General features: G+C 42.6%; 1 protein-coding gene across 2 annotated transcripts; it reads right to left on the reverse strand.

The window, feature by feature from the left end:
* Positions 1-409: 409 nt before the first annotated feature.
* Positions 410-17,847, reverse strand: hrasb (HRas proto-oncogene, GTPase b). Of its 2 annotated transcripts, none has more exons than XM_050073475.1 (6): positions 17,573-17,847; positions 9,303-9,443; positions 7,712-7,890; positions 5,999-6,158; positions 5,161-5,285; positions 410-3,373 (listed from the first exon to the last, which is right to left on the reverse strand). In XM_050073475.1, the coding sequence occupies exons 2-5, from the start codon at positions 9,411-9,413 to the stop codon at positions 5,166-5,168; spliced, it is 570 nt and encodes a 189-aa protein (XP_049929432.1). In that variant the 5' UTR covers positions 9,414-9,443; positions 17,573-17,847; the 3' UTR covers positions 410-3,373; positions 5,161-5,165. The 2 variants fall into 2 exon arrangements, with proteins under 2 accessions (XP_049929432.1, XP_049929431.1); XM_050073474.1 differs by having other exon boundaries at positions 9,303-9,446; positions 17,573-17,846.
* Positions 17,848-19,684: the final 1,837 nt, after the last annotated feature.

Consider the following 19,684-nt stretch of genomic DNA (forward strand, 5'->3'; position numbering starts at 1 on the left):
CTTTTTTCCTTTGGCCATTGAAATGCTTGATAAAGTTTCCTGACAGGAAAACAGGTCTGCCTGTGCCACCTAAAACCTTCCGTAAATGGCACTGCTGATGGTAAAGCTCGTGTGTAAACACATTTATGACTGTCCTTTGAACCTTCATCACAGCTGTATTTGCCCACACTGTATAGTTGACACAATGTTGTAAATTGACTCTTGCATAAAAACAAAAAAAAATGTCAAGGATATTAAATTCAGCTGTGTTTATACAAGCTGAATAACACTTATTTAGTATATGTGTAAAAATCTGTCCCCTTCTGTTTGTCATACTCTCATTATGATACACAAAGCAGCCTGTAGGTGGCAGCAAATCCCAAATTTCAGAGACACATGATGTAAAAGTTAAATGATTGAGACACACTGTTTCATCTTGACATCTTTATTCCTGTCCCGCAATACATTTGCCACATTTTCAAAGAGTAAATACATCTTAAATAGCTAAACAGTTGACATTTTCACAAATTCCTTCCAAACCTCCATCCACAGTTTGCTAGGGAGAAACAAGCCCTTAAGCCCACTGTATCCTTGTGCAAAACTCCCAGTGGTCCGTTACGTACAGTCTTTGTCATGCTCGCCAGGTTTTTTTCTGACATGTATACTTGTGGTTTTGCTGGCTGGAGTGTCCCTGTGGCAACATGACGCCGATATGTCGAATGAAACGGGAATTTGAACGCACAGATTTGTGGAATTCTATGTATTATTATTATTATTATTATAATCATGGATGTACGGTTTAAAGACAGGGAGAGGACAAGTGTACTATCAGGACTGTAATTACAGGTAACAAACGCCACACTCCTTTTCCCCCCACGTTTAAAGGTTTGAGTACAATAGGTGAAAAATGAAAGTTAGCAACAACACAGCCAAAATGGGACCGAAAATCATCTGCTGCATTATTTTAAATGTAAATCTTAAACACGAGGCTTCTTTCAGACAATATCTAAAGACTCAAACACATTCACAGTTCTTATCCTTCCTCCGAGCAGAGAGATGAACACTTAACTGACCACTATCATCCACGCAGTAACTAAACCGATTCTTTAAGCCATGTTATGAGTGAAAAAGAGTCACTTCAACTGTACAAAATCAGGTCAGAAATAAAGGTTTTGTTTCCCTTGACAAGAGGAGACAAAGGCAAAAATAACATTTGACGTCTTTCATGGAAGAGGTCTTTGAGGTGTGCATCTGAAGCTTGTTGTCAAAACCTGCCTGTAGTGTGTGGAACTCCGAACATAATCATACATGACCGATTCTCTGAATCGTTCAAGTATAATTTGGACTTAAAGTAACAATTTCTAGCAATCACTACCACATGTTCCGATGTAATAGGAATGACACTTCATGAGAACAAGACGTCGCTCATACTGGGATCTTAAAACTGTCTTTTTTTTTTATCGTCTTGTTAGAGAATCACAATCAGATGCAAATGCCATTACAGACACCTTTAAAAAAAAATCAGTGTAGTGTTTTCAGAGGCTTGCCTTGTCTTTCAAATTCTATACAGCGCATGTCTAAATTCAACACACTTCTATGTTTGTTTTTTTAGTTGCACACATAATCAAACATAAACAAAACAATGCAGCCAACAGAACACGTAATCATCTCGCTGCACACATGAGGTACATACACACTAGCTAACAGATAAGGCAAAGTAAACACGGAGCAGTCTTTTTCATTTTAGGCAGCAAATTAATGGAAGTTGTGGCGAGCACAAGCGAGTCAGTATTAAGAAACAAAAAGCGACGCACTCCCATAACCCGGTATCCATCACCTGTCACACACAATAGTCCCACATATACAGTAACTATGGTTCTGACGTGATTAGCACCTGAACTGTTATTGTTCCATTGTAGAGCTGAGGTGGCAGAGAGAAAGAGAGAGAGAGGAGCAGTTTGAGGATAGTGAGGTGTGTGTGGAAAAACTCAAGTTCGACTCTGAGGCAGGACTTGTGCGTTACGCTCTGCAAAGCTAACCGGTGACATCCTTAACTCTGGTTTCCGGGACTGTCGGGTGAGACGTTCCTGGACCCTGATTCCTGAGCCTTAAAATCCACAAAGAATGATTCTTGCGATGTGAAAATAGCTGTGATCACCGTGTCGTAAATAAGAGTTGTACAGCGTACAGCTACTGAAATGCAACGCAAGAGAAATCAACTGGTTGTCATTTTGTTTAAAACCATAACCTGTCATTGTGTAACTGTACAAGTACAGGGCTCTCCTCCTATTCTACAGGCAACCTCTCCAGCTTCAGCGACTGGAGAGACAACAACTACATCGTCATGCACAGCACCCCCTCCGTCCTAAACCAAAGTAAAACAAGTAGCAATGACAGGTGGTTTATTCCCAATACTTTGTGTAAATTGGACAGTGAAGAATCCTATTGCACCAGAACATACGTACACTAGCCATTACTATTATTATTCCACAAAGACAACTCTTACTGTAGCAAAGAAAACGCCTGTAAAGAGAGAAGGCAGCTGCATTCTGGAAAATTCACCCATCTTTATACTCTCCGTCCAACATTTCTATCCCAAAAGGAATTCCAACTACAGGTCGTGAAAAATGTCAAACCAGGTGCGATCTGCTCACATATTGCTCTGTGACTTTCAGATTCTGCAAATCACAAATGAAATGTTCCATTATCAAAAACAAAATCAAAGGATTTTGTACAGCGAGGCTAACTGTTAAACAACAACAAATTAAAGTCACTCCCATGTCAGCCTCCACCCCCTGGATCCAGTAATGATGAGGGGACTACACAGCCGTTCGAGGCAAACCAAAAGGCAGGTAGAGCAAGATGGAGGGTGGGGTGGGGTGGGGGGGGGGGTTGTGTGAGAGGTGTTTGGGGCAACTAAACGTCCATTCCAGTCCTTTCCTTTTTAAGACGGTCAGTCCTTCCAGTGGGCAGGCAGGGGGGGAGTGGAATTAGGCTTTCAAGGTGGGAGGGGGTCCGAGACACCCCCTTTAAGACCAGTGTTGAGACTGAAAACAATAAGTTAGCAGGAAACTTTGTTGAGCTACCCAGCGAGACCACACTGGAGTTGACAAAGAGTCATTAGTGGAGTTGCTCACAGGTCGACGTGTGGACCAAAAAAACGGGACCGGACCGGGCCAGTTCAGGTAGCCACTTGGGCAACAGTCCAAAATCCTCCTTTCCATGAAGGTCTATGGTTCAGTCAGCTCTGGTGGTTTCCTTGAGAGCTTTTGCTTCAATCATCCTCTTTTTGAAAAAGTTTATATTTCATCATTGAGTTGTTTTTATCGTTCTATCTTTAAGTCCATGCTGCCACTACGCGCTGTAGCATTTCTCCTCAACGTGCAAACGTCAGCTGGGGAATCAAACGACACAAGAGGGAGACAGATGTTAGCACCATTTTATATTATACTTCTGGGGAAACTGAGACATAGTGAGAAGTTAAACTGAGCAAGATGTTTCTACACCTACAACAGACAGTGATACACATAAAAGGCATACAAGTTCCAGCATACAGGGTTTATGTAGCTTAAGACAAGGTAGATTTAAAACTTTTTTTACTGCCACTCGGAATGAAAATTAAGACCAATTTTATCAAAACTGAAGAAAAACAACATAAACAGACGTCATGTAGAACAGGACCGAGAAACACCTGGTGCTGGTTGGCACATTTTCTTGGCTATAGCCCCTTTTCCACCAACATTTCCAGGAACTTTTATTACCAGGAATTTATTTACCTGGGTAAAATCATTCCTGCTAATCTGTGTGGTTTGCATTTCCACCCCACCTCAAAGAAAATGTCTTAGATTTAGCGTGATTACTGTGTCGCGTTTTGTGTATGTGTGTGTGTGTGGATGTGTATGTGTGTGGAGGAGTTCAGCGACACAAACAAAGTGAAGCTTGTAGAAATGAAAGTTTGCAGCAGCTGTCCGTGCCAGGAAGTGCGGAACACTGCAAGTGTAAGAGCACCAATCAGCGTTCTTCAGCACACAGCCCCGCCCCGCCCCTCAAGAATTCCGCGTAATCTACTAGGTACTTTTTTCAGGGAAAGTTTGGGGTTGAGAGAAAGTTTTTTCACTGGGTAGTTTCGGTGGAAACGCGCTGAGGTTTTTCAAAATCCCAGGTAAATGAAAAAAATTCCTGCAGTGGAAAAGGGGCTAATTTTATGTTTCTCACTCTGCATGTAGAAAACCACTGCCTGGATTTCTTCATTGTGCTGAGTTTGAAAAACTGCAACTGGATTGCCTTGTTCCAGTTTTAGCCATGTCATGAAATCTTGGTGAAACAGCCAATTTGCATTGAATTTAAACTTCCCCGTGTCATCCAGGGTACAATGATAGCTATTCCAGCCGGAAACAAAATGAGTGCTGCTGGTTACGCTGTCCTGATCTGCATGACGTTCATGTGAGAGACATTCAGAAAATTCGTTACAAATAAATTTAAAAAATTGACGGTACTAATTATTTTGAGATTTTCCTATGCAAAGTCAGAAAAAAAAGATTAATAAAATCCTACTTTCTATGTCTTAGCATTTTAAAAACTTTTCAAGGATTGATTTAACCCTTTGAAACCTACGCAAATTGGCTTCTTTTAAAAATGTGGGGAGAAGGCAATGAGCAATGAAAGAAGAAATGAGCCAAAAAATTATCAAGAAATTGGTGTGAAAGAGAAAATTTAAAAAAAAAGAAAAGAAAAAAAGCTAAGAACAGATAAAAACAAACAAACAAACAAACAGGGAAATGACTTGGAAAAGGTGCTTAAAAATTATAAGAATTCTGTGACATTATTGAAAATATATAATAATTATAAATCTACTGTAGTTTTTGTAGCTTTTTTACCCTATTTATTTCTTTTTATTTTTTATTTTTTTGCAATCTGTGGGACATTTCTTACTAAGTTGCTCATCGTACAATGTTTATAAAAGATATCACACCAATTTCCTCAAGGTTCAAAGGTTTAAGTACTTGCTATAGGCGTCAGAAAGCAACACTAGTGATGTGACTCCAGATTTTAAAAGGTTAAGACACTTAAATGTCAACTAAGGCCTTATTTTTTGATTAAAAAATTTTTTTATGTTTTTTTTTTTGAGACTTCCCATGTAACTATATAGCTATCAAAGAGAGAGAAATTTCTGTGTCTCACCTGCATCACGATACCACACAGCGACAGCTCATACAGTCCTGACCACTTTCATCCGGTGGGTTCAGCTTCCTCAGCTTATGCTGTCTGATCTCCCTAACCAGTGTGTAGAAGGCGTCCTCCACTCCCTGTAAGCACACAGAAAGGTTACGGAAAGATCTGGACTCGCACAATGGTCAATCACAAGTGGAGTTCACTGCATGCACTCTCTACAACTGACAGCAAACCTCTCAGGTGTAGTCGCCAGTGAAAGGGCCTGGCAACATCACCATGGCAACCCTGATATTTCAGATGCCATTAATCGAGAATTCATAATGTCTAGAAAGAAGTCGTCTCTTGGTTCTTTGCATGCTGCTCTGTTTGAATGACAGACTTTCTGCGAGTTCAGGGATGAATGCGAGAATCTGTATGTACCTTCATAATGTGTGACAGTGAGTCAGAGACAGTGGGAGCTGTGCTGCGACTTGTCCTTACGAAGCCTCTCAAATACTGTAGCACTGTTCTCAAGCCAAGGTAACCTGGCTATGAGTCATTGCCTGCAGCATAATAAATTGTTTCCAGCAACACAAATCACATCACACCACGGGCCATTCACTGCTCTTCATGTGCTTGAATTCACATGCAAAATGTAAAATCACAGAGCCCATACTGGAGCCCACTGTCATGACTTGTTTATAGCATGATGCGATACAGAGGGGACTTCAGATTTATAAAGAATCTGTGTTTTGTGGCTTGAAAAGATGGGAGGAAAAATGAAAATATCAGCAAAATTTAAAGGTAATTTTAAATACCAGAGATAGAGGGAGAGACTGTGGGTGTGTGCTTCTTGTTCACTACCTACCTGTCGTGTTTTGGCAGAGGTCTCGATGTAAGGGATACCATAGGAGCGGGCAAGTTCCTGGGCTTGCCTTGTGTCCACCGTGCGTGCCGGGAGGTCACATTTGTTGCCCACAAGCACCATGGGAACATCGTCTGAGTCCTTTACACGTTTAATCTGTTCTCTGTGAATTGCAGAAAAAGAGAAATTGCCGTTTAATTGCAAAACTTTTGTCTGTTTCCTTAACCTGCCCCAACACTGCGTTTAGTCACAGTGACATGTCTCTCGTCTGGGATCCTCCCTGCTTCATAAACAACAGCAGCTCCACCACTGGAGAGCCAACCACCCAGGGAGCTCTAGGACCCTGAGGAAGAGCCGGGGCCCGCCGGTGCTGGGCTGTGCTGCACTGCTGAAGGAGGGATGTGGAGAGGAAGGGAGGGAGGGGGAGGGAGGGATGGACAACAGGCAGGCGGCGAACAGCATTACCTCATCACTACAGCAGCCAGCGCCAAACGCCAGGCAGCCAGGGGGAACTGAGTGAGAGGAGTGGGTCAGATCAATCTATCAGCTCAGCCCTTCTTCTCCCTAAGCTACAGTACAGCAGGATGCGTCTGCTACAGTCAGCTCTGCCCATCTGCAGTCAACACTGCTGATGGTGTTCATGACCACAGTTGCTCTGAGTCCTGATGTCACAGCAGACATGTTGCCCCGTTTAGACCATTGCCTAGTTATATGCTGGTGAGGCAGGTCATCAAGAATGTTAAAAAAGAAGATATTTGGTGCATTTGATAAAATAATGCTGGCTGGTTCACATTCAAGAAAAAAATCAAGATGCACTGCTCAGTTCTACGCAGGTACCTTGCCAGCATGTGCCAACAGCAGAGCAGAAGTTTTGCTAAAATCCCTCTGACTATTTTTGCCAGTAAAACACAAAACAGATCTTAAAATAAATCAAGAGCTCTAGCTGGGCTGCCACCTATTCCAGCATCCAACCAAAGACCCATGTGTGCTTTCTCAAGTTGCGTAATGCTTTTACAGTGATACTACCAGTTGTGTTAAAGCAAAGCACAAAAAAGGCTGGGTTGCAATGGCAGCAAGCCAAATAAATGTAAGAAACTCAAAAAAAAATCCTTCATATCTGTAGAAGAGGTGGCAAAGTAAATACGCAGCCTCTTTTACTTGCCACGTGCACACAACTGGCAAGTGGGTGTCTAATGTGATGAGAAAGACAAAATGTGGCAAAGAGAGAGAACACTGTCATCTCCAGCTGAATCTCTCCCTCCCTCCTCCCTCCCTATCTGTCTCCTTCCCTGTCCTTGAAAGTGCTACCTCTCCCCGCTCCTCTAATTGAGTCAGGATCGATTTCATTGGCATCGTGCTGTAATCCTCCAGTTGGGGGCTAAGCTTTCTTTAGCCGTGTTAAACGCTACAGCATGACATCACCCAACTACTGCAGAGAGCTGGCACACATACGTATACACACCCCTCTCTATCCAGACCCCGTGGGAGTCCCTGCAAACGCACACTGCATTTACAAACACACACATGCAGAACCTTAGAACTAACAGGGATGATTTTGTGTCTGAACTCCACCCCGACCTGTCTGTGATCCCACCAGCAAATACTTGTGTTCACATCTGAGACGACAGATCTCACGATGCTCAATGTCGTGATTTGTGATGCGCCTGCATCCCTAAACCCAAACCCTCGTCCTCTGCCTCACTGATACACACACACCTGTACTGGTGAATGTCCTCGAAAGACTTGGTGTTATTGATGGCGAAGACACAGAGGAAACCCTCTCCTGTCCTCATGTACTGATCCCTCATGGCGCTGTACTCCTCTTGACCTGCAGTGTCCAGGATGTCTAGCAGGCAGGTCTCCCCGTCAATCACGACCTGTTTCCTGTACGAGTCCTGCAGAAAAAGAAGGGAGAGAGGCCAACATTTAGAGAGGAGGTAAAAATATGTGAGTGAGAGACCTGTAACAAAAGTCAGACACAAAACAGATGGTTCAGGTGGAATCTGAGGCAAATGCAGCTCACTGAGGTTGTTACATCCTTGGCCACTCAGTGCTAAGTAGCATGTCCATATACAAAAGCCTCGGTTCCACCAAGCAGTCTGGTTCAGTTCAGTTCATCACACATTAGAAGACTTATTTTTGTGTTCCCACTGCCAAATAATGTGGATGAAACCAGTAGAACTGTTCTGTTCTGTCCCGTTTTTCGTTACCAAGCACACTGGTCCGATACTAAAAGGTGGATCTACAAACACTGCAGTCTGTTGACTGGTCAACAGAGAGATTTAACACTCTTGCCTACCAAGGAATCGATGCAGAAAGCATAAACCCACTATTTTTAATACATCCCATCGACTGTGAAGGAAACTCTAAAGACTTCAGTCTGTTCTATTTTGTTGTGAAATTGTTGCACAACCCCGTCTGTTGATGGTCAACGAGGTGCAGAGGTTCCCCCGCATCATTGGTTAAGAGCAAATACAGTTAAGAGCTTACCATCTGGTAACAACCCCGCCTACATTTAAGAGTACTGTCTACAGTGGAAATGCAAAACAGATCTATGGTTTAGGCGCATGTTCATACGGATACGGGTATGACTGGTATCCGTTACCAATTCTCCGTCCACTTCCGGGTCAAACGCACATCTAGAGATCAGAGGACCAGGGTACTGGAGCCAATGTTTAGCCTTCCAACACGCAGCCACAAAAACATGGAGTGCCGTCCCTTTGTTTGTTAGAGCATAGGGGCCAGGAATGCAAATACACAAAAAGGACATTGTCTGGCCAGAGGCAGGCGTGGTGAGAAAGAGAGGGAGAGTGTGGAGAGGGAAAAAAGAGAGGAGAAAACATTCTCACTGGCCTCTTTGCAATGTCTGCAATCTTTTTCCAGCATCTTGTTTTCAGGAAAATATAAGAATTACAGAATGTCAGAAGAAATATTTATCCTAAAAAGAAATTTAGGAATTTCTATCAGGCCTGATCAGTTGGAGAATCGCCACAGACATTCGATTAATTTAATTAAATTAACCTAATTGAATTAGCTTGATTTAGAGTGAGCTGTCGTCGCAGTAGGGTCCAGGCAATATTGCTCAGCAGTGACTGAGGGACTGGACATGTGTATAAAACACAGATTAAAGCATGCACGTCTCCCACATAGGTGTAAAAGTAGTGTATAACCACACAACAATTCAAGGGAGAGCTGGAAATGCTTTATTTTTTTAACAATCCAATCATCCCCTGTCTACCTTCCCACCCCAACACCCAAGAAGCCTCCCACGAGGATAATTTGCAGAACATGCAGAAGAGAGTCATACCTCTATGGTGGGGTCATATTCATCCACAAAGTGGTTCTGGATGAGCTGAATGGTGAGTGCACTCTTGCCCACGCCTCCAGCTCCCACTACCACCAGCTTGTACTCCGTCATCTTTGCCGCTGTTGCTCACCACACACACCGCTGCTGGAGAGAAGAAAGGGAGACAGAAAGGTGCAGGTTAGCAGTCTGACTAGAGACATCAGCAGAAAACAGGCACACACAGAGCCTTTGCAGGCTAATTTCTGCCACTGGACTGTCATGATGTGGTCCGCAACTATTGCTGCCCAGTGGTGAGAAACATTAGTGGTTTTTTTTTGTGTGTGTGTTTTGCAGTGTGTCTGTCTGTGTGTGTGTAGTGGGGGCTGAGGTTGAGACCCTCAAAGGGGAATGTGAAAAATGTGCTGAAGGTACTCAATGTTCCAATGCTCTCCCGCTCAGTGTGAGCAGCAGAGAGTGTGCACGAGAGGGAGAGCTACAGAGGCAGCGAGGGGAGAGAAAGAAGGGGGCATGACACTGGCAGACTGGTCCTCATCACTGAGGCTTCACATTACTGATGTCTAACTTTGAACCCAAGGTGACAGTCGCCAGGAATATCAAATTTTTTAAAAACACAAAAATAGAGCAGTGACAGAAACACAGTGAATGAAACGATTTCAAAGAGTAAAATGTGTCTCTCAAAAGGATCAGCACCAGTCTGCCTTTCAATAGTCAGTATTCACTATTGCTAACAAAGCTAAGCTAATGCTTTGAGCTGTTTGTTGGTTTGCCTTGCTTCACCATCGGGATCAATCCATAGCAACAGAATGAGAGGCCTAAAAGAGGATTTTATGACTCCAGGTGTGCCTGCAGTTGTCCCCTATGGACCCACTGAACCCACTTAAGAGGTCTAGTCGATGTAACAGGGCCGCCCTGACTATAAATCAAGGCATGTTATTAAAGAAACATGTCGGCCTCTTGAGAAAACATAAGTGATATCCATATTCTGTTGGCTAAACTTACACAACGCAGGCAAACATTACCTTTACTTGAATTTATGGACCTATGGATGGTATCTGGAAGCAGAATAAGGCAAGTGAAGCACTTCCAGCATCAACAGGTGAAATTTAAAGTAGAATTCAGACTTGGAAAGAGGTGCAAAATTTTGCTTAATCATCCAAAAAAGAATGTTAAAAGCAAGTTTTCACCTTTCACCTCACAGTGCTAAACATCTAAGAAACCATTTATTGAAAGCAGGTTTTGAAATAATTTAGTTGTGATGAGTATTTTCTATAACTCAGATTGAGATGTTGTCAAGAGGATGGGTAACACCTTCATCTTTACAGGAGGAGGCTAGCAATGAAGAACAACTTTCCCAGATTTCATCAGAAAGATCAGGTGTGTGAAAACTGGCAGAAAATGCCAATTATACTATCACAATGTCAACTATCGAGTTAGCTGGAACCATGCATGTATGTCCATGCCCTGTCATCACCACCACCCTTACAACACCGCTGGCCAGTAAAATTCCAGGCGTGTTGAGTCAGTGGGTAGCAAAAGTAGTCATATGGGCGTTTCCATTACATACAGGGGCAAAGCATGACTCAGCTTATTGCAAATTTACCACAAACTTACCAAATTTATGACCTGAAAATGACCTGATGCCAGCCCTGTGGCAGACATGCTGGCACATGATGAGTCAGAGCAAGTAAGACATGAAGCTCTCATGGAGATTCTGACAGATTAAATGCAGTACAAGCTAGGGCTAGTGTGGCCAAACCTATGCTAACCACAGGTTAAGTCTGCTGGAGGCCCATGGCAACCGCAGGAGCCTCTCGTGGTTACAGTGATGGTTTGACATCATGCAGACAACAATGAGTGGTCGGGTGATGTCATCACAGCGATGTCATCTCTGATATCAGAGTGCAGAGGAAAATCACTGGGATTCCTGTACGCCTCAGAATAGATAGTTTCACTTTCTGTTTGGCCAAAAATTCAACTTCAGACATTTTTACGCTTTTATACTTTGAATTTAATTAAAAAGTCAATGCCACTTTCAAACTCAACTTACAGTGATGACATTCAAATCATGCTATACCTTGTTCGACACCCTTACCTACATCTGCATCACCCTAACACCCATAGCTGCCTTAAATTTCTGTTCCTCAAAAGTAGTCTGTCGCATTTCTCGTATTCAGTTGTAGCAGGTCAGAGTAAAATAAGGTCACGCGTGGTTAAGCATCTCGGCCTGTTCATCGACAGTGTCTCACTTTGCTGAATGTTCCTTAAGTGAGCTCAAGAAGAAAATCACTAACCTGCACCACCTGCTAGAGTGTGTAATCAATCTGTCAGGATTTCATGAGCACCACGGGTCACATATGCTGTTTTACCTTCTGCAGGGCACTGACTGTCATCCCTAACATAAAATGCACTCCGTGTAGCTCTGTTAGGCAAACTCCTGAGTCCTTGCTCACTACAGAGAAGTGAACATTGGCGCGTTAGCCAGCCTGAGCAGAACACATACACACCCTCTCTCTTGTGCTTTCTCTCCCAAGGGAGCACACACACACACACACACACACACAGCTGGGGAGAATCTTGTAGAATAAGAGAGGGGTAACTCGTGACATGAATGCATCCTTTGGACAGTTGACTGAAACGACAACATGCAAAGCATTGAAAGAAAACTACACGTATTGAGGCAATGCAGTCATGTGGAGTGAAGAGTAATGACATGCACCTATATTTGTCTCTTAGGGTGGTGGTGTATTAGTGAAATCTGCGTGCACATCTGTGAAAAACTTATTTGTGTCTGAGATGTGTGTTGTTGTGCTGATGAGGGGGCAGACTAACATTAGCTTAGACTACGACTGGCTCACTGATGTTAATGATTGACAGGAAAGCAGTCTTGCTAACTTAAGACACGGCCATTTAGCCGCTCTCATTCAATCACACAGACACACACACACTCCTGTTCTTGCAAAGCATCCTCGACGCCATAAGCCATTGCTCACCTTAATGGAACAGGTAGCTCTGAACACCGTCACCAATATCAACAATGGCCTCCTTGTAAAAACACCCTCGCTGCTATAATTCTCAAGCACAACAGGAAGGGAATTATCCTGACCCCTCAATCTTGCGGCCAAACATTTAGCTTCCTTTTTCCCTCACTGTAAATAAATCAACCTGGTACACAGTGCAGCCCGCCCTGGCTGGAGTACAGAGACTGTGGCAGAGCCGCAGCAGAGCCAGCCTCGCTCCTCGCAGCCTCCTTTAACCAAATAAACAGCAGCTGTGCGGAGAGACTTGTGCAGGGGCAGACAGACGCCGGAACACCTTTGGCTACCGGCTCGAGACAGGGCAAGGATTCACATCGGGGCTGGGTTAATGTGATGGAAAGAGCATGGACACAAAATGAAATGTTAAATCATAGACTGGTCATTGGGAAAAGAGAAGGAGGATTTTCAGGAGACGATGGGTGTGCCATCATGGCTGCAACTAGTGCTGTCATGATACTGGAATTTCTCTCTCCAATACAATACCTTGAAAACCAGCCGATACCATTTTCGATATTATGGGGAAAAGTACCATTGAGGGCATAGGATTCAAACATCATAACGACGACTATTTTTTTCTTGGTTAGTAGCAGAGAACAGCAGAATGACTGTGGTATGCATTAACATGAGGAGAGAGCAAAAAGTGCAGCTGGTACCTGTGTATCAATACTACAGAAAATGACTATTGAAACTGTTTAAAATATTCAGTATTGATATGCATCTTTTTGACATTACTAGATTCAATGATTGTGTTCATTACTGATTAATACTGGCACAGACACATCAGGATTGGTGGATATTTCAGATTAAAAATACAAGAAATGAGAGTACAGAAATGTCAAAGATTGAGGTAATTTAGAAATTGTTTCGTAATTATCAGACAGCGTCTAAGAGTTTAAATGTTTATGTTCAATAATCGGCTGATATATTGCTACCAGAATTTTTTAAAACTCTGAAATATCGGTATCAGCTTCAAAAATATAAAATGACAAATGGCTTTTACAATTTTAAAATATAAAAATGAATGCTGATTACTCTTCTGTCACTAACTTAACTATTCAATCAAGTGATGGCTTTAACACTAGCATGGATTACATAAAGATTTGGAGATAAATCTGTACAATAAATGTAATAATTACGTTACTGGTTAATCAGATTTTCCCAACCCTTCCAGTGTACATGCCTAACCCAAACTTTACTCATACATTTAAGTTCAATGCCTGCTTCACTACTATGTCAAGGCAATGCTCATGATGATATACGCCTTTTAATCACCAATACAGATCTAAACTTAACTCAATAGAAACCTTTTCTTTATTTTCTATGAACTTTCATGCTGAATAAGTGCACCGAATTGAACTGATAAGCAGTTAAGATGGAAAATATAGGACACACACACACAAATAAAAACAAAAAGAGATTGACACCAGCACTCTCTCACACACCCACATCTCTCCAGATTCTGACACGCTTGGTTGCCGTGTTTCTTCCACATAACCAGATCTCGAGTGTACACCTGCCAAACGATTGAAAATTTACAGCCTAAAATGCTAATTCAACACACCCGCGCCCGCTACCGGGAGACTGGAGGAAGGAAAACAGACAGCCGTGCCATCTTCTCACAAACTAGGCCAAGTCAGCAGCTGATTAATAATCCACACATACATATGGAGATGAATGGCAAAAATTAATCATTGATAGTGATGCTGTGGCTTTCTCTGAGCCACTTGTTGTCAGTGGGGGGCTCAGAGCTGGTCTTTGAGGCGATAGAGAGGAGGGACGAGGACACAGCAGCTGGAGATAATAATTATCAGTGAAAGCATCAATCTTTTTTACATAATTCATCCACACATGGGGATGAAGCACGAGAACTTTTCATTTACGCTTTTTTTTTGGTTTTGTACACACAGATGGCTGTCCTGCCCTTATAGCGGTGTCATGTCCTTCTCTGCAGTTCAGATGTTCATACTGTACAGTAATTACTGTCAGTGCATGGTTAACCTGCAAAATCCTTAATTGCCCCCAGACGTGCGACAGTTGGCCACATTTGCACATGCACAAGTACACCTGTAAAAACATACGTACAGCAACGATGAGGACACGCAATGTGCCACTTCATATCTGACAAACGAATAATCCTACAGCAAAGATGAACAGAGCAAGCCTCCTACTACCACTGTCAAATACATGACTCTGAGACAGGCTATAGCTGCAGTTTCGTCTACAAGTCGCTGATCTATTCCATTCCACAGTCCCCGAAACCTTCTCAAAGCTGTTCCCCTTTTGATCAAGGAGCACCATACAGTATGTCTGTGTTTAGGGTTATTTATAGCTCGCCACCTCCAGCCTGGGAAATTAACAGTTCGTTTTGAAACCCAAGAGCCCCGCCTGGACCAGGAGGATAATCTTACATGACAGCTTACGGAGGGTGCGAGTACAGAGCAGCAAGAGGGGTGATGGGAGGAGAGTGTCTGAGGGCGACAGAGGGAGGGAGAGGGCTGCTCTTACTATATGCCAAGGGCACAGAAAACCAAAGGAGGGAGGGAGGGGTCGACCTGGAAACTGAAAAATGTATAAGAAAATCAATAATGAAAATGCTCAACATACTCAAGCATTTCCCCTCAACTAATTCAGCTGCATAGCTCTGATAACTACAGCCAATAAACATGTCTTTACTTTTTCCTATAACCTGGAAAACAACTCCATCACTTCAAAACACATGATGCAAGAGGGAGGGCACATGAATGGCCATCCTCCTCAACATGCATCCTGCTCTCCATTAAAGTTCTTAATTGGTTAAAGGATCCATACTGGCAGAGCCACAAGCCCACTGCAGAGATAATAGATTTTTAATGGAGCGATGATGGTAAGGAGACCCTCTCTAGGGAGGTATCACGGTCGAATACTGAGGCTCCAAGACCCATCCTGGAGCCCCGATAGCCCACCGCACCCTCCCACTGCTCTCCAATGACATCATCCTCCTAAACGGCATCCAAACATTAGTGTTGACCGGCAGCTGAGGAATCACTACTCTGCTGTCTGAGGCCAATGAAACAAGTACGTGAGGACTTTATGCAATTCTTGCAAAGTCTATAAACTCTAGATGTTCCACTATTAAAGCAGCACTATCCATTTAAGTCCTCCTCTGGGGCAGGAAGTCAGAAAAAACACTGAAACATGAATGAAACTATGATTTTGCTCAAAGAGAATCTTGAGGGCAAATCCTTTAATAAACAATTCCTCCTCCCCACATTTTCTCCCTTACAAACATTTATATTAAGAGTTGCTGCGTGCATCTGTGTGTGTGTGTGTATCTGCGTGCATGCTTAAACAAGCTGCTCTTAAAGGCACTAGAGTACAAGTGACCTTTTCCCCACTGGGTCATCCTTTCAGCTTGTTGGGTAGGGTGAGACGGTGGAGGCAGCAGCAGAGATGAAAAGGCCAGCTGACCTCCACACAAAGGCCTGCCAGTTAGAGGAGCCATGGGGCTTATCATCAGACACCAAACACCCTGAAACTCATCAGTGGTCTTTTTTTTTTGCGCAATCAGAGGAATTTTGTCCAGTTGTTTTAGTTTGTGAGTGCGTGTGACAACACTATTGTGGGTCACACAGCTGCCGGACAACCTGTAGGAGATCCAACCAAAAGTTGGGTCAGTTAACCAAAGAAAAAATAATTAACCTCCCTAACCTAAAGACTTAGAAACAACAACATCACGTCAGGAGTATGACAGTGTTTGATATATAAAACACCCCTTCTGGGTGAGGATTCAACATCCCATGTGATGACAACTGTATATGACTGCATTAGTATTTGTGGATGAGTGACTCAAACAGGAGTGAATCAGGAAATCTGTGTTACACATGAAATCTGAAATGTACTGTATTCACAATCATACTCACTCACTAAAAGAAAACAACAAAGTAGAGTATACCCAAGAGCATACCCTGAGCGATTTCTCAGTCTCAAGCTGTCACATTAAACAAATTAAAACCCGCCAAGTGAGTGAAATGAATGTGAAAAGTTGGAATCTGTGAATTCCTGGTATCCAGAAGAATCACACTTATTTTGGCATGCAGCTGGGCACCACCCAGGCTACAGCTGTTCAGAGAAAGGGACAAGAGATTAACATCACACCTCTATCACTGGCTGGACTACCTCCAGCTGTTTTCCAGCTGCCTAAATTCTTGCCTTCACTCTGAACGCTACAGAGGCTGATGTCAAATTCACACGCCTGACACTGGACCTCTTTAATGGAGCCCATGCTGTCCAATGTATTCCAACCAACTATTGTTACCTTTAAGTAGTGATGTGGTGGATAGAAAGATGAGATGTGAACAGCTGTCAGTCACAATCATATGCCAAAAAAACAACAATAACTTAAACACGTTTTGATTTGTTTCTAACTTAAATGTTAGCTCTACTTTACATGATGACTACAGTGAATTCTGCCACAGATTTACCTCACTTTGGGATGGCTGGATTGTTTTTGCATCAGTCCAACAACCCCTTTAGCAATAATCTGAGTGATAGCCAATTAAAAATTAGTGCTGTCTCTGCCATCTTCTACCTTTTTAAACTTGCTGCACAGTTTGGCAGCTTCCAGAGAAGAAATAATCCGATGTCAGCTTTCTAAATGCCTTGTAATGGAATCTAACTTCCGCAGTGATACATTCAGGTTTTTACTCAGTGTGACGGGGCGTCACCCTAACGTTACTTGTCTGTGTGGCCACTATCGGCAGCAGCAGCAGCAGCCTCACACTCAACAATGTCTGTACACTGGACAAAAATACAGAAAGTAAAATCCCCAGTGTTGCTGTGTTCACATGAACGCCTTCGGTTTCTATTTTAAAGTGAGAAGATGGGGAAACCCACGGCGAGGTAATGTTATTCCTCCATGGCCAAGTTAACGTTACAACACCCCAACTGCACAGACACTGTTTGTCTTAATAGATAGCTGAAAGCTGAGGTGTAGGTTAAATTCATATCCTGTGTAATTCCCCATACATGTAGCCAAGACTACAAAGCAAGCGTGAGTTGTTGAGCTCGACATATAAAGCTCGCCGGGCGTGAATTCAAATGTTATGATAGCTAGCTAACATGTTTTAACAGTGGACCGCAATCTCCAGCGGTGCCCCCCCAAAAACCACTGAAAGCGTTTGAAAGCGGTAACCATTAGACAAAAAAACAGTCACTGCCGACATATTTCGGACACAGGAATGTGCAGTGCATACTTACAACAAGCAGAGGTCTAATTAGCGACAAGAGCGACGTTTCGTCTGCCGGAGAAGAAGAAGAAAAATCTTTCAACTCTGTTGCCTCTCAGCTGTAATCAGTAGGAAACAAAATGTTCTTGGTCCGCTTCCCGCCGTCTTCGGATATCTGCACCGTATTGTGTCCCGATAAAGTGTTTAATTTTCAGTGGCTAAAATGCACCAAGGCATTCATTGGTTCTGGGTAAAATGAGCCCGCGTTGAACAATGTGCTTCCACAGAGAGCAGAGGGGATGAGGAGTGTCGAGCCCACGCCCAGCTCTATCAAACATAGAACCGCCCCGGTTACCATGCATGTTACTGATGCGTTCATGGACCGTCGGAAACAAGGAGACCTCGCCGTATAGAACACCGTATAGAACAGCTGACTGCCTGTATTCACCACGGAATCCAAGTTTTTAGATTGTCACTTAAACGCGACAGACAAGGAATCCCTGCAAATATTTGAATGTAGGTATGAGGGCCTGTTTTATTATTTGGCTATAACAGTAGTCATGATTTAAAAAATACTGAGGTAATGAGTCCACTTCCCCAGTGCAACCCCACCCACCTGAAAACTAACCACCAAACAAACTCTGTAAAGTGGTCTGAGCTTTAAAAAATCTAAAGAACATTGAAGCCTTTGTAAAATAATCTAAGATCACATTAAAGAGAACATTTGAGCTAAACTGAATGTCTAAGTGTTGAAAGTTGGAATTTGTAGACCTTAATCCTTAATTTCATTGTTTTTCTTTAGTAAATTTTGGCCCTAAACCTCCTCTATATAGGGAAGACTTTGTGAAAACTTTTCTCAGTTGTTCAAATTGAAATAACTGAATTGAGTGAGGATTTAATCTCTAAATTCTCAGTTTTTCTACTCAGGATTTTGGCTCAAAAATGCTTCTGGATACACTACAGATGTGAGCAAGAATCAAATTGTTGAGATTTTCATTCATTCATTTTTCGTCTAAGGACAGTCAGACTCTAAGATACTAGTACGAGTACGACGAGTACGAGTACAAAGCATTAAAAGTTATATGTGTGAAATCATAAAATGTAAACTGTTATCAAAATCCTCAAAATTCACAGATATCCGCCCTGAGACCTTAACTTTTGTTTGGTATGCATTTTTAATTTCTCCTAGCTTTTTGGGATCAGTAGGACCTGATAAGTATAAAAAGCTTAACACTGTCAAAGTTAATAAAGTCCCAATGTCCTCATATGAGACAACGATAAAGTCCAAATGTCTTCCAACAAGTATTCACTACTTACCAGTGTCTTAGCTTGTTACTGTTGCTAAAGTTGGTCAAATTTGTTGTCATATGAAACTACAAACATTATTAAGCATAAATAAACAAGTTTCATCCATAAAATCTGATCAGGTTTTGGACCTTGTCCTCTTTTGTGTCGGGATCAGCTGCAGACTGACTTGGCAGAGATGGCTGCCATCTTGTTTTTAACATGGATTAGTGTATTGTGGTCTTGCTATCAAGACCACAAAAAAGCATCCATGAGTGAGGACAACAGGTCTAAGTCAAGTAGAATGAAGTATAAGGTCAAGTTAACCCAAAAGGTGATGTCGTCATATGAGAATGCAGAGTCAGAGGAGGATATAAGACCAGTAGTTCTCAACCTTTTTCATGGCAAGGACCCCTAAATTGATACAAATTAGGTCACAGATCCCAGATTGGTAAGAATTTACCTCAGGGACCTCAGCCTGAAAAGGTTTTGGTTGTTAAATATGATTAATTCTGTAGTTGTCAAGTACAGTTGTGAAATCAGTCATTGAGGAAGTTAAATCTGTGATCACAGTAGTCATTCTTTCCACCATTCCTCACATTGAGCTCACTTTTCTAGTGAATCAAAAACTGAAAATAAATGATTCCCCATTTTTCTGAGACCCAGGCACTCCCCTAAGAACCCCTGGGAGTCCCTCAAGGAGCCCTGGTTGAGAACCACTGTATTAGGGTGTAAGGTCATGGCCTCAGTGTCCTCCATGATAGCTAGGGCTTGAGGAGCAGTTACATAATTGACCAGATTATACAATGTGTGTCCATTTTTTCTCTGATATTATCTCTATTTTCATCACAGTAGAAGA

Source organism: Epinephelus moara, chromosome 20 (assembly GCF_006386435.1).
Source record: "Epinephelus moara isolate mb chromosome 20, YSFRI_EMoa_1.0, whole genome shotgun sequence".
NCBI classification, from domain to species: domain Eukaryota; kingdom Metazoa; phylum Chordata; class Actinopteri; order Perciformes; family Serranidae; genus Epinephelus; species Epinephelus moara.

What these genes read in the sequence shown, in the direction of transcription:
- hrasb (XM_050073475.1), bottom strand. Translation starts at nt 9,413, where the DNA reads ATGACGGAGTACAAGCTGGTGGTAGTGGGAGCTGGAGGCGTGGGCAAG. An exon ending in AATATGACCCCACCATAGAG is followed by an intron (nt 7,891 to 9,302) that starts GTATGACTCTCT and finishes CTTTTTCTGCAG; the next exon opens with GACTCGTACAGGAAACAGGT. An exon ending in CCTCTGCCAAAACACGACAG is followed by an intron (nt 5,286 to 5,998) that starts GTAGGTAGTGAA and finishes GTGTGCTTACAG; the next exon opens with GGAGTGGAGGACGCCTTCTA.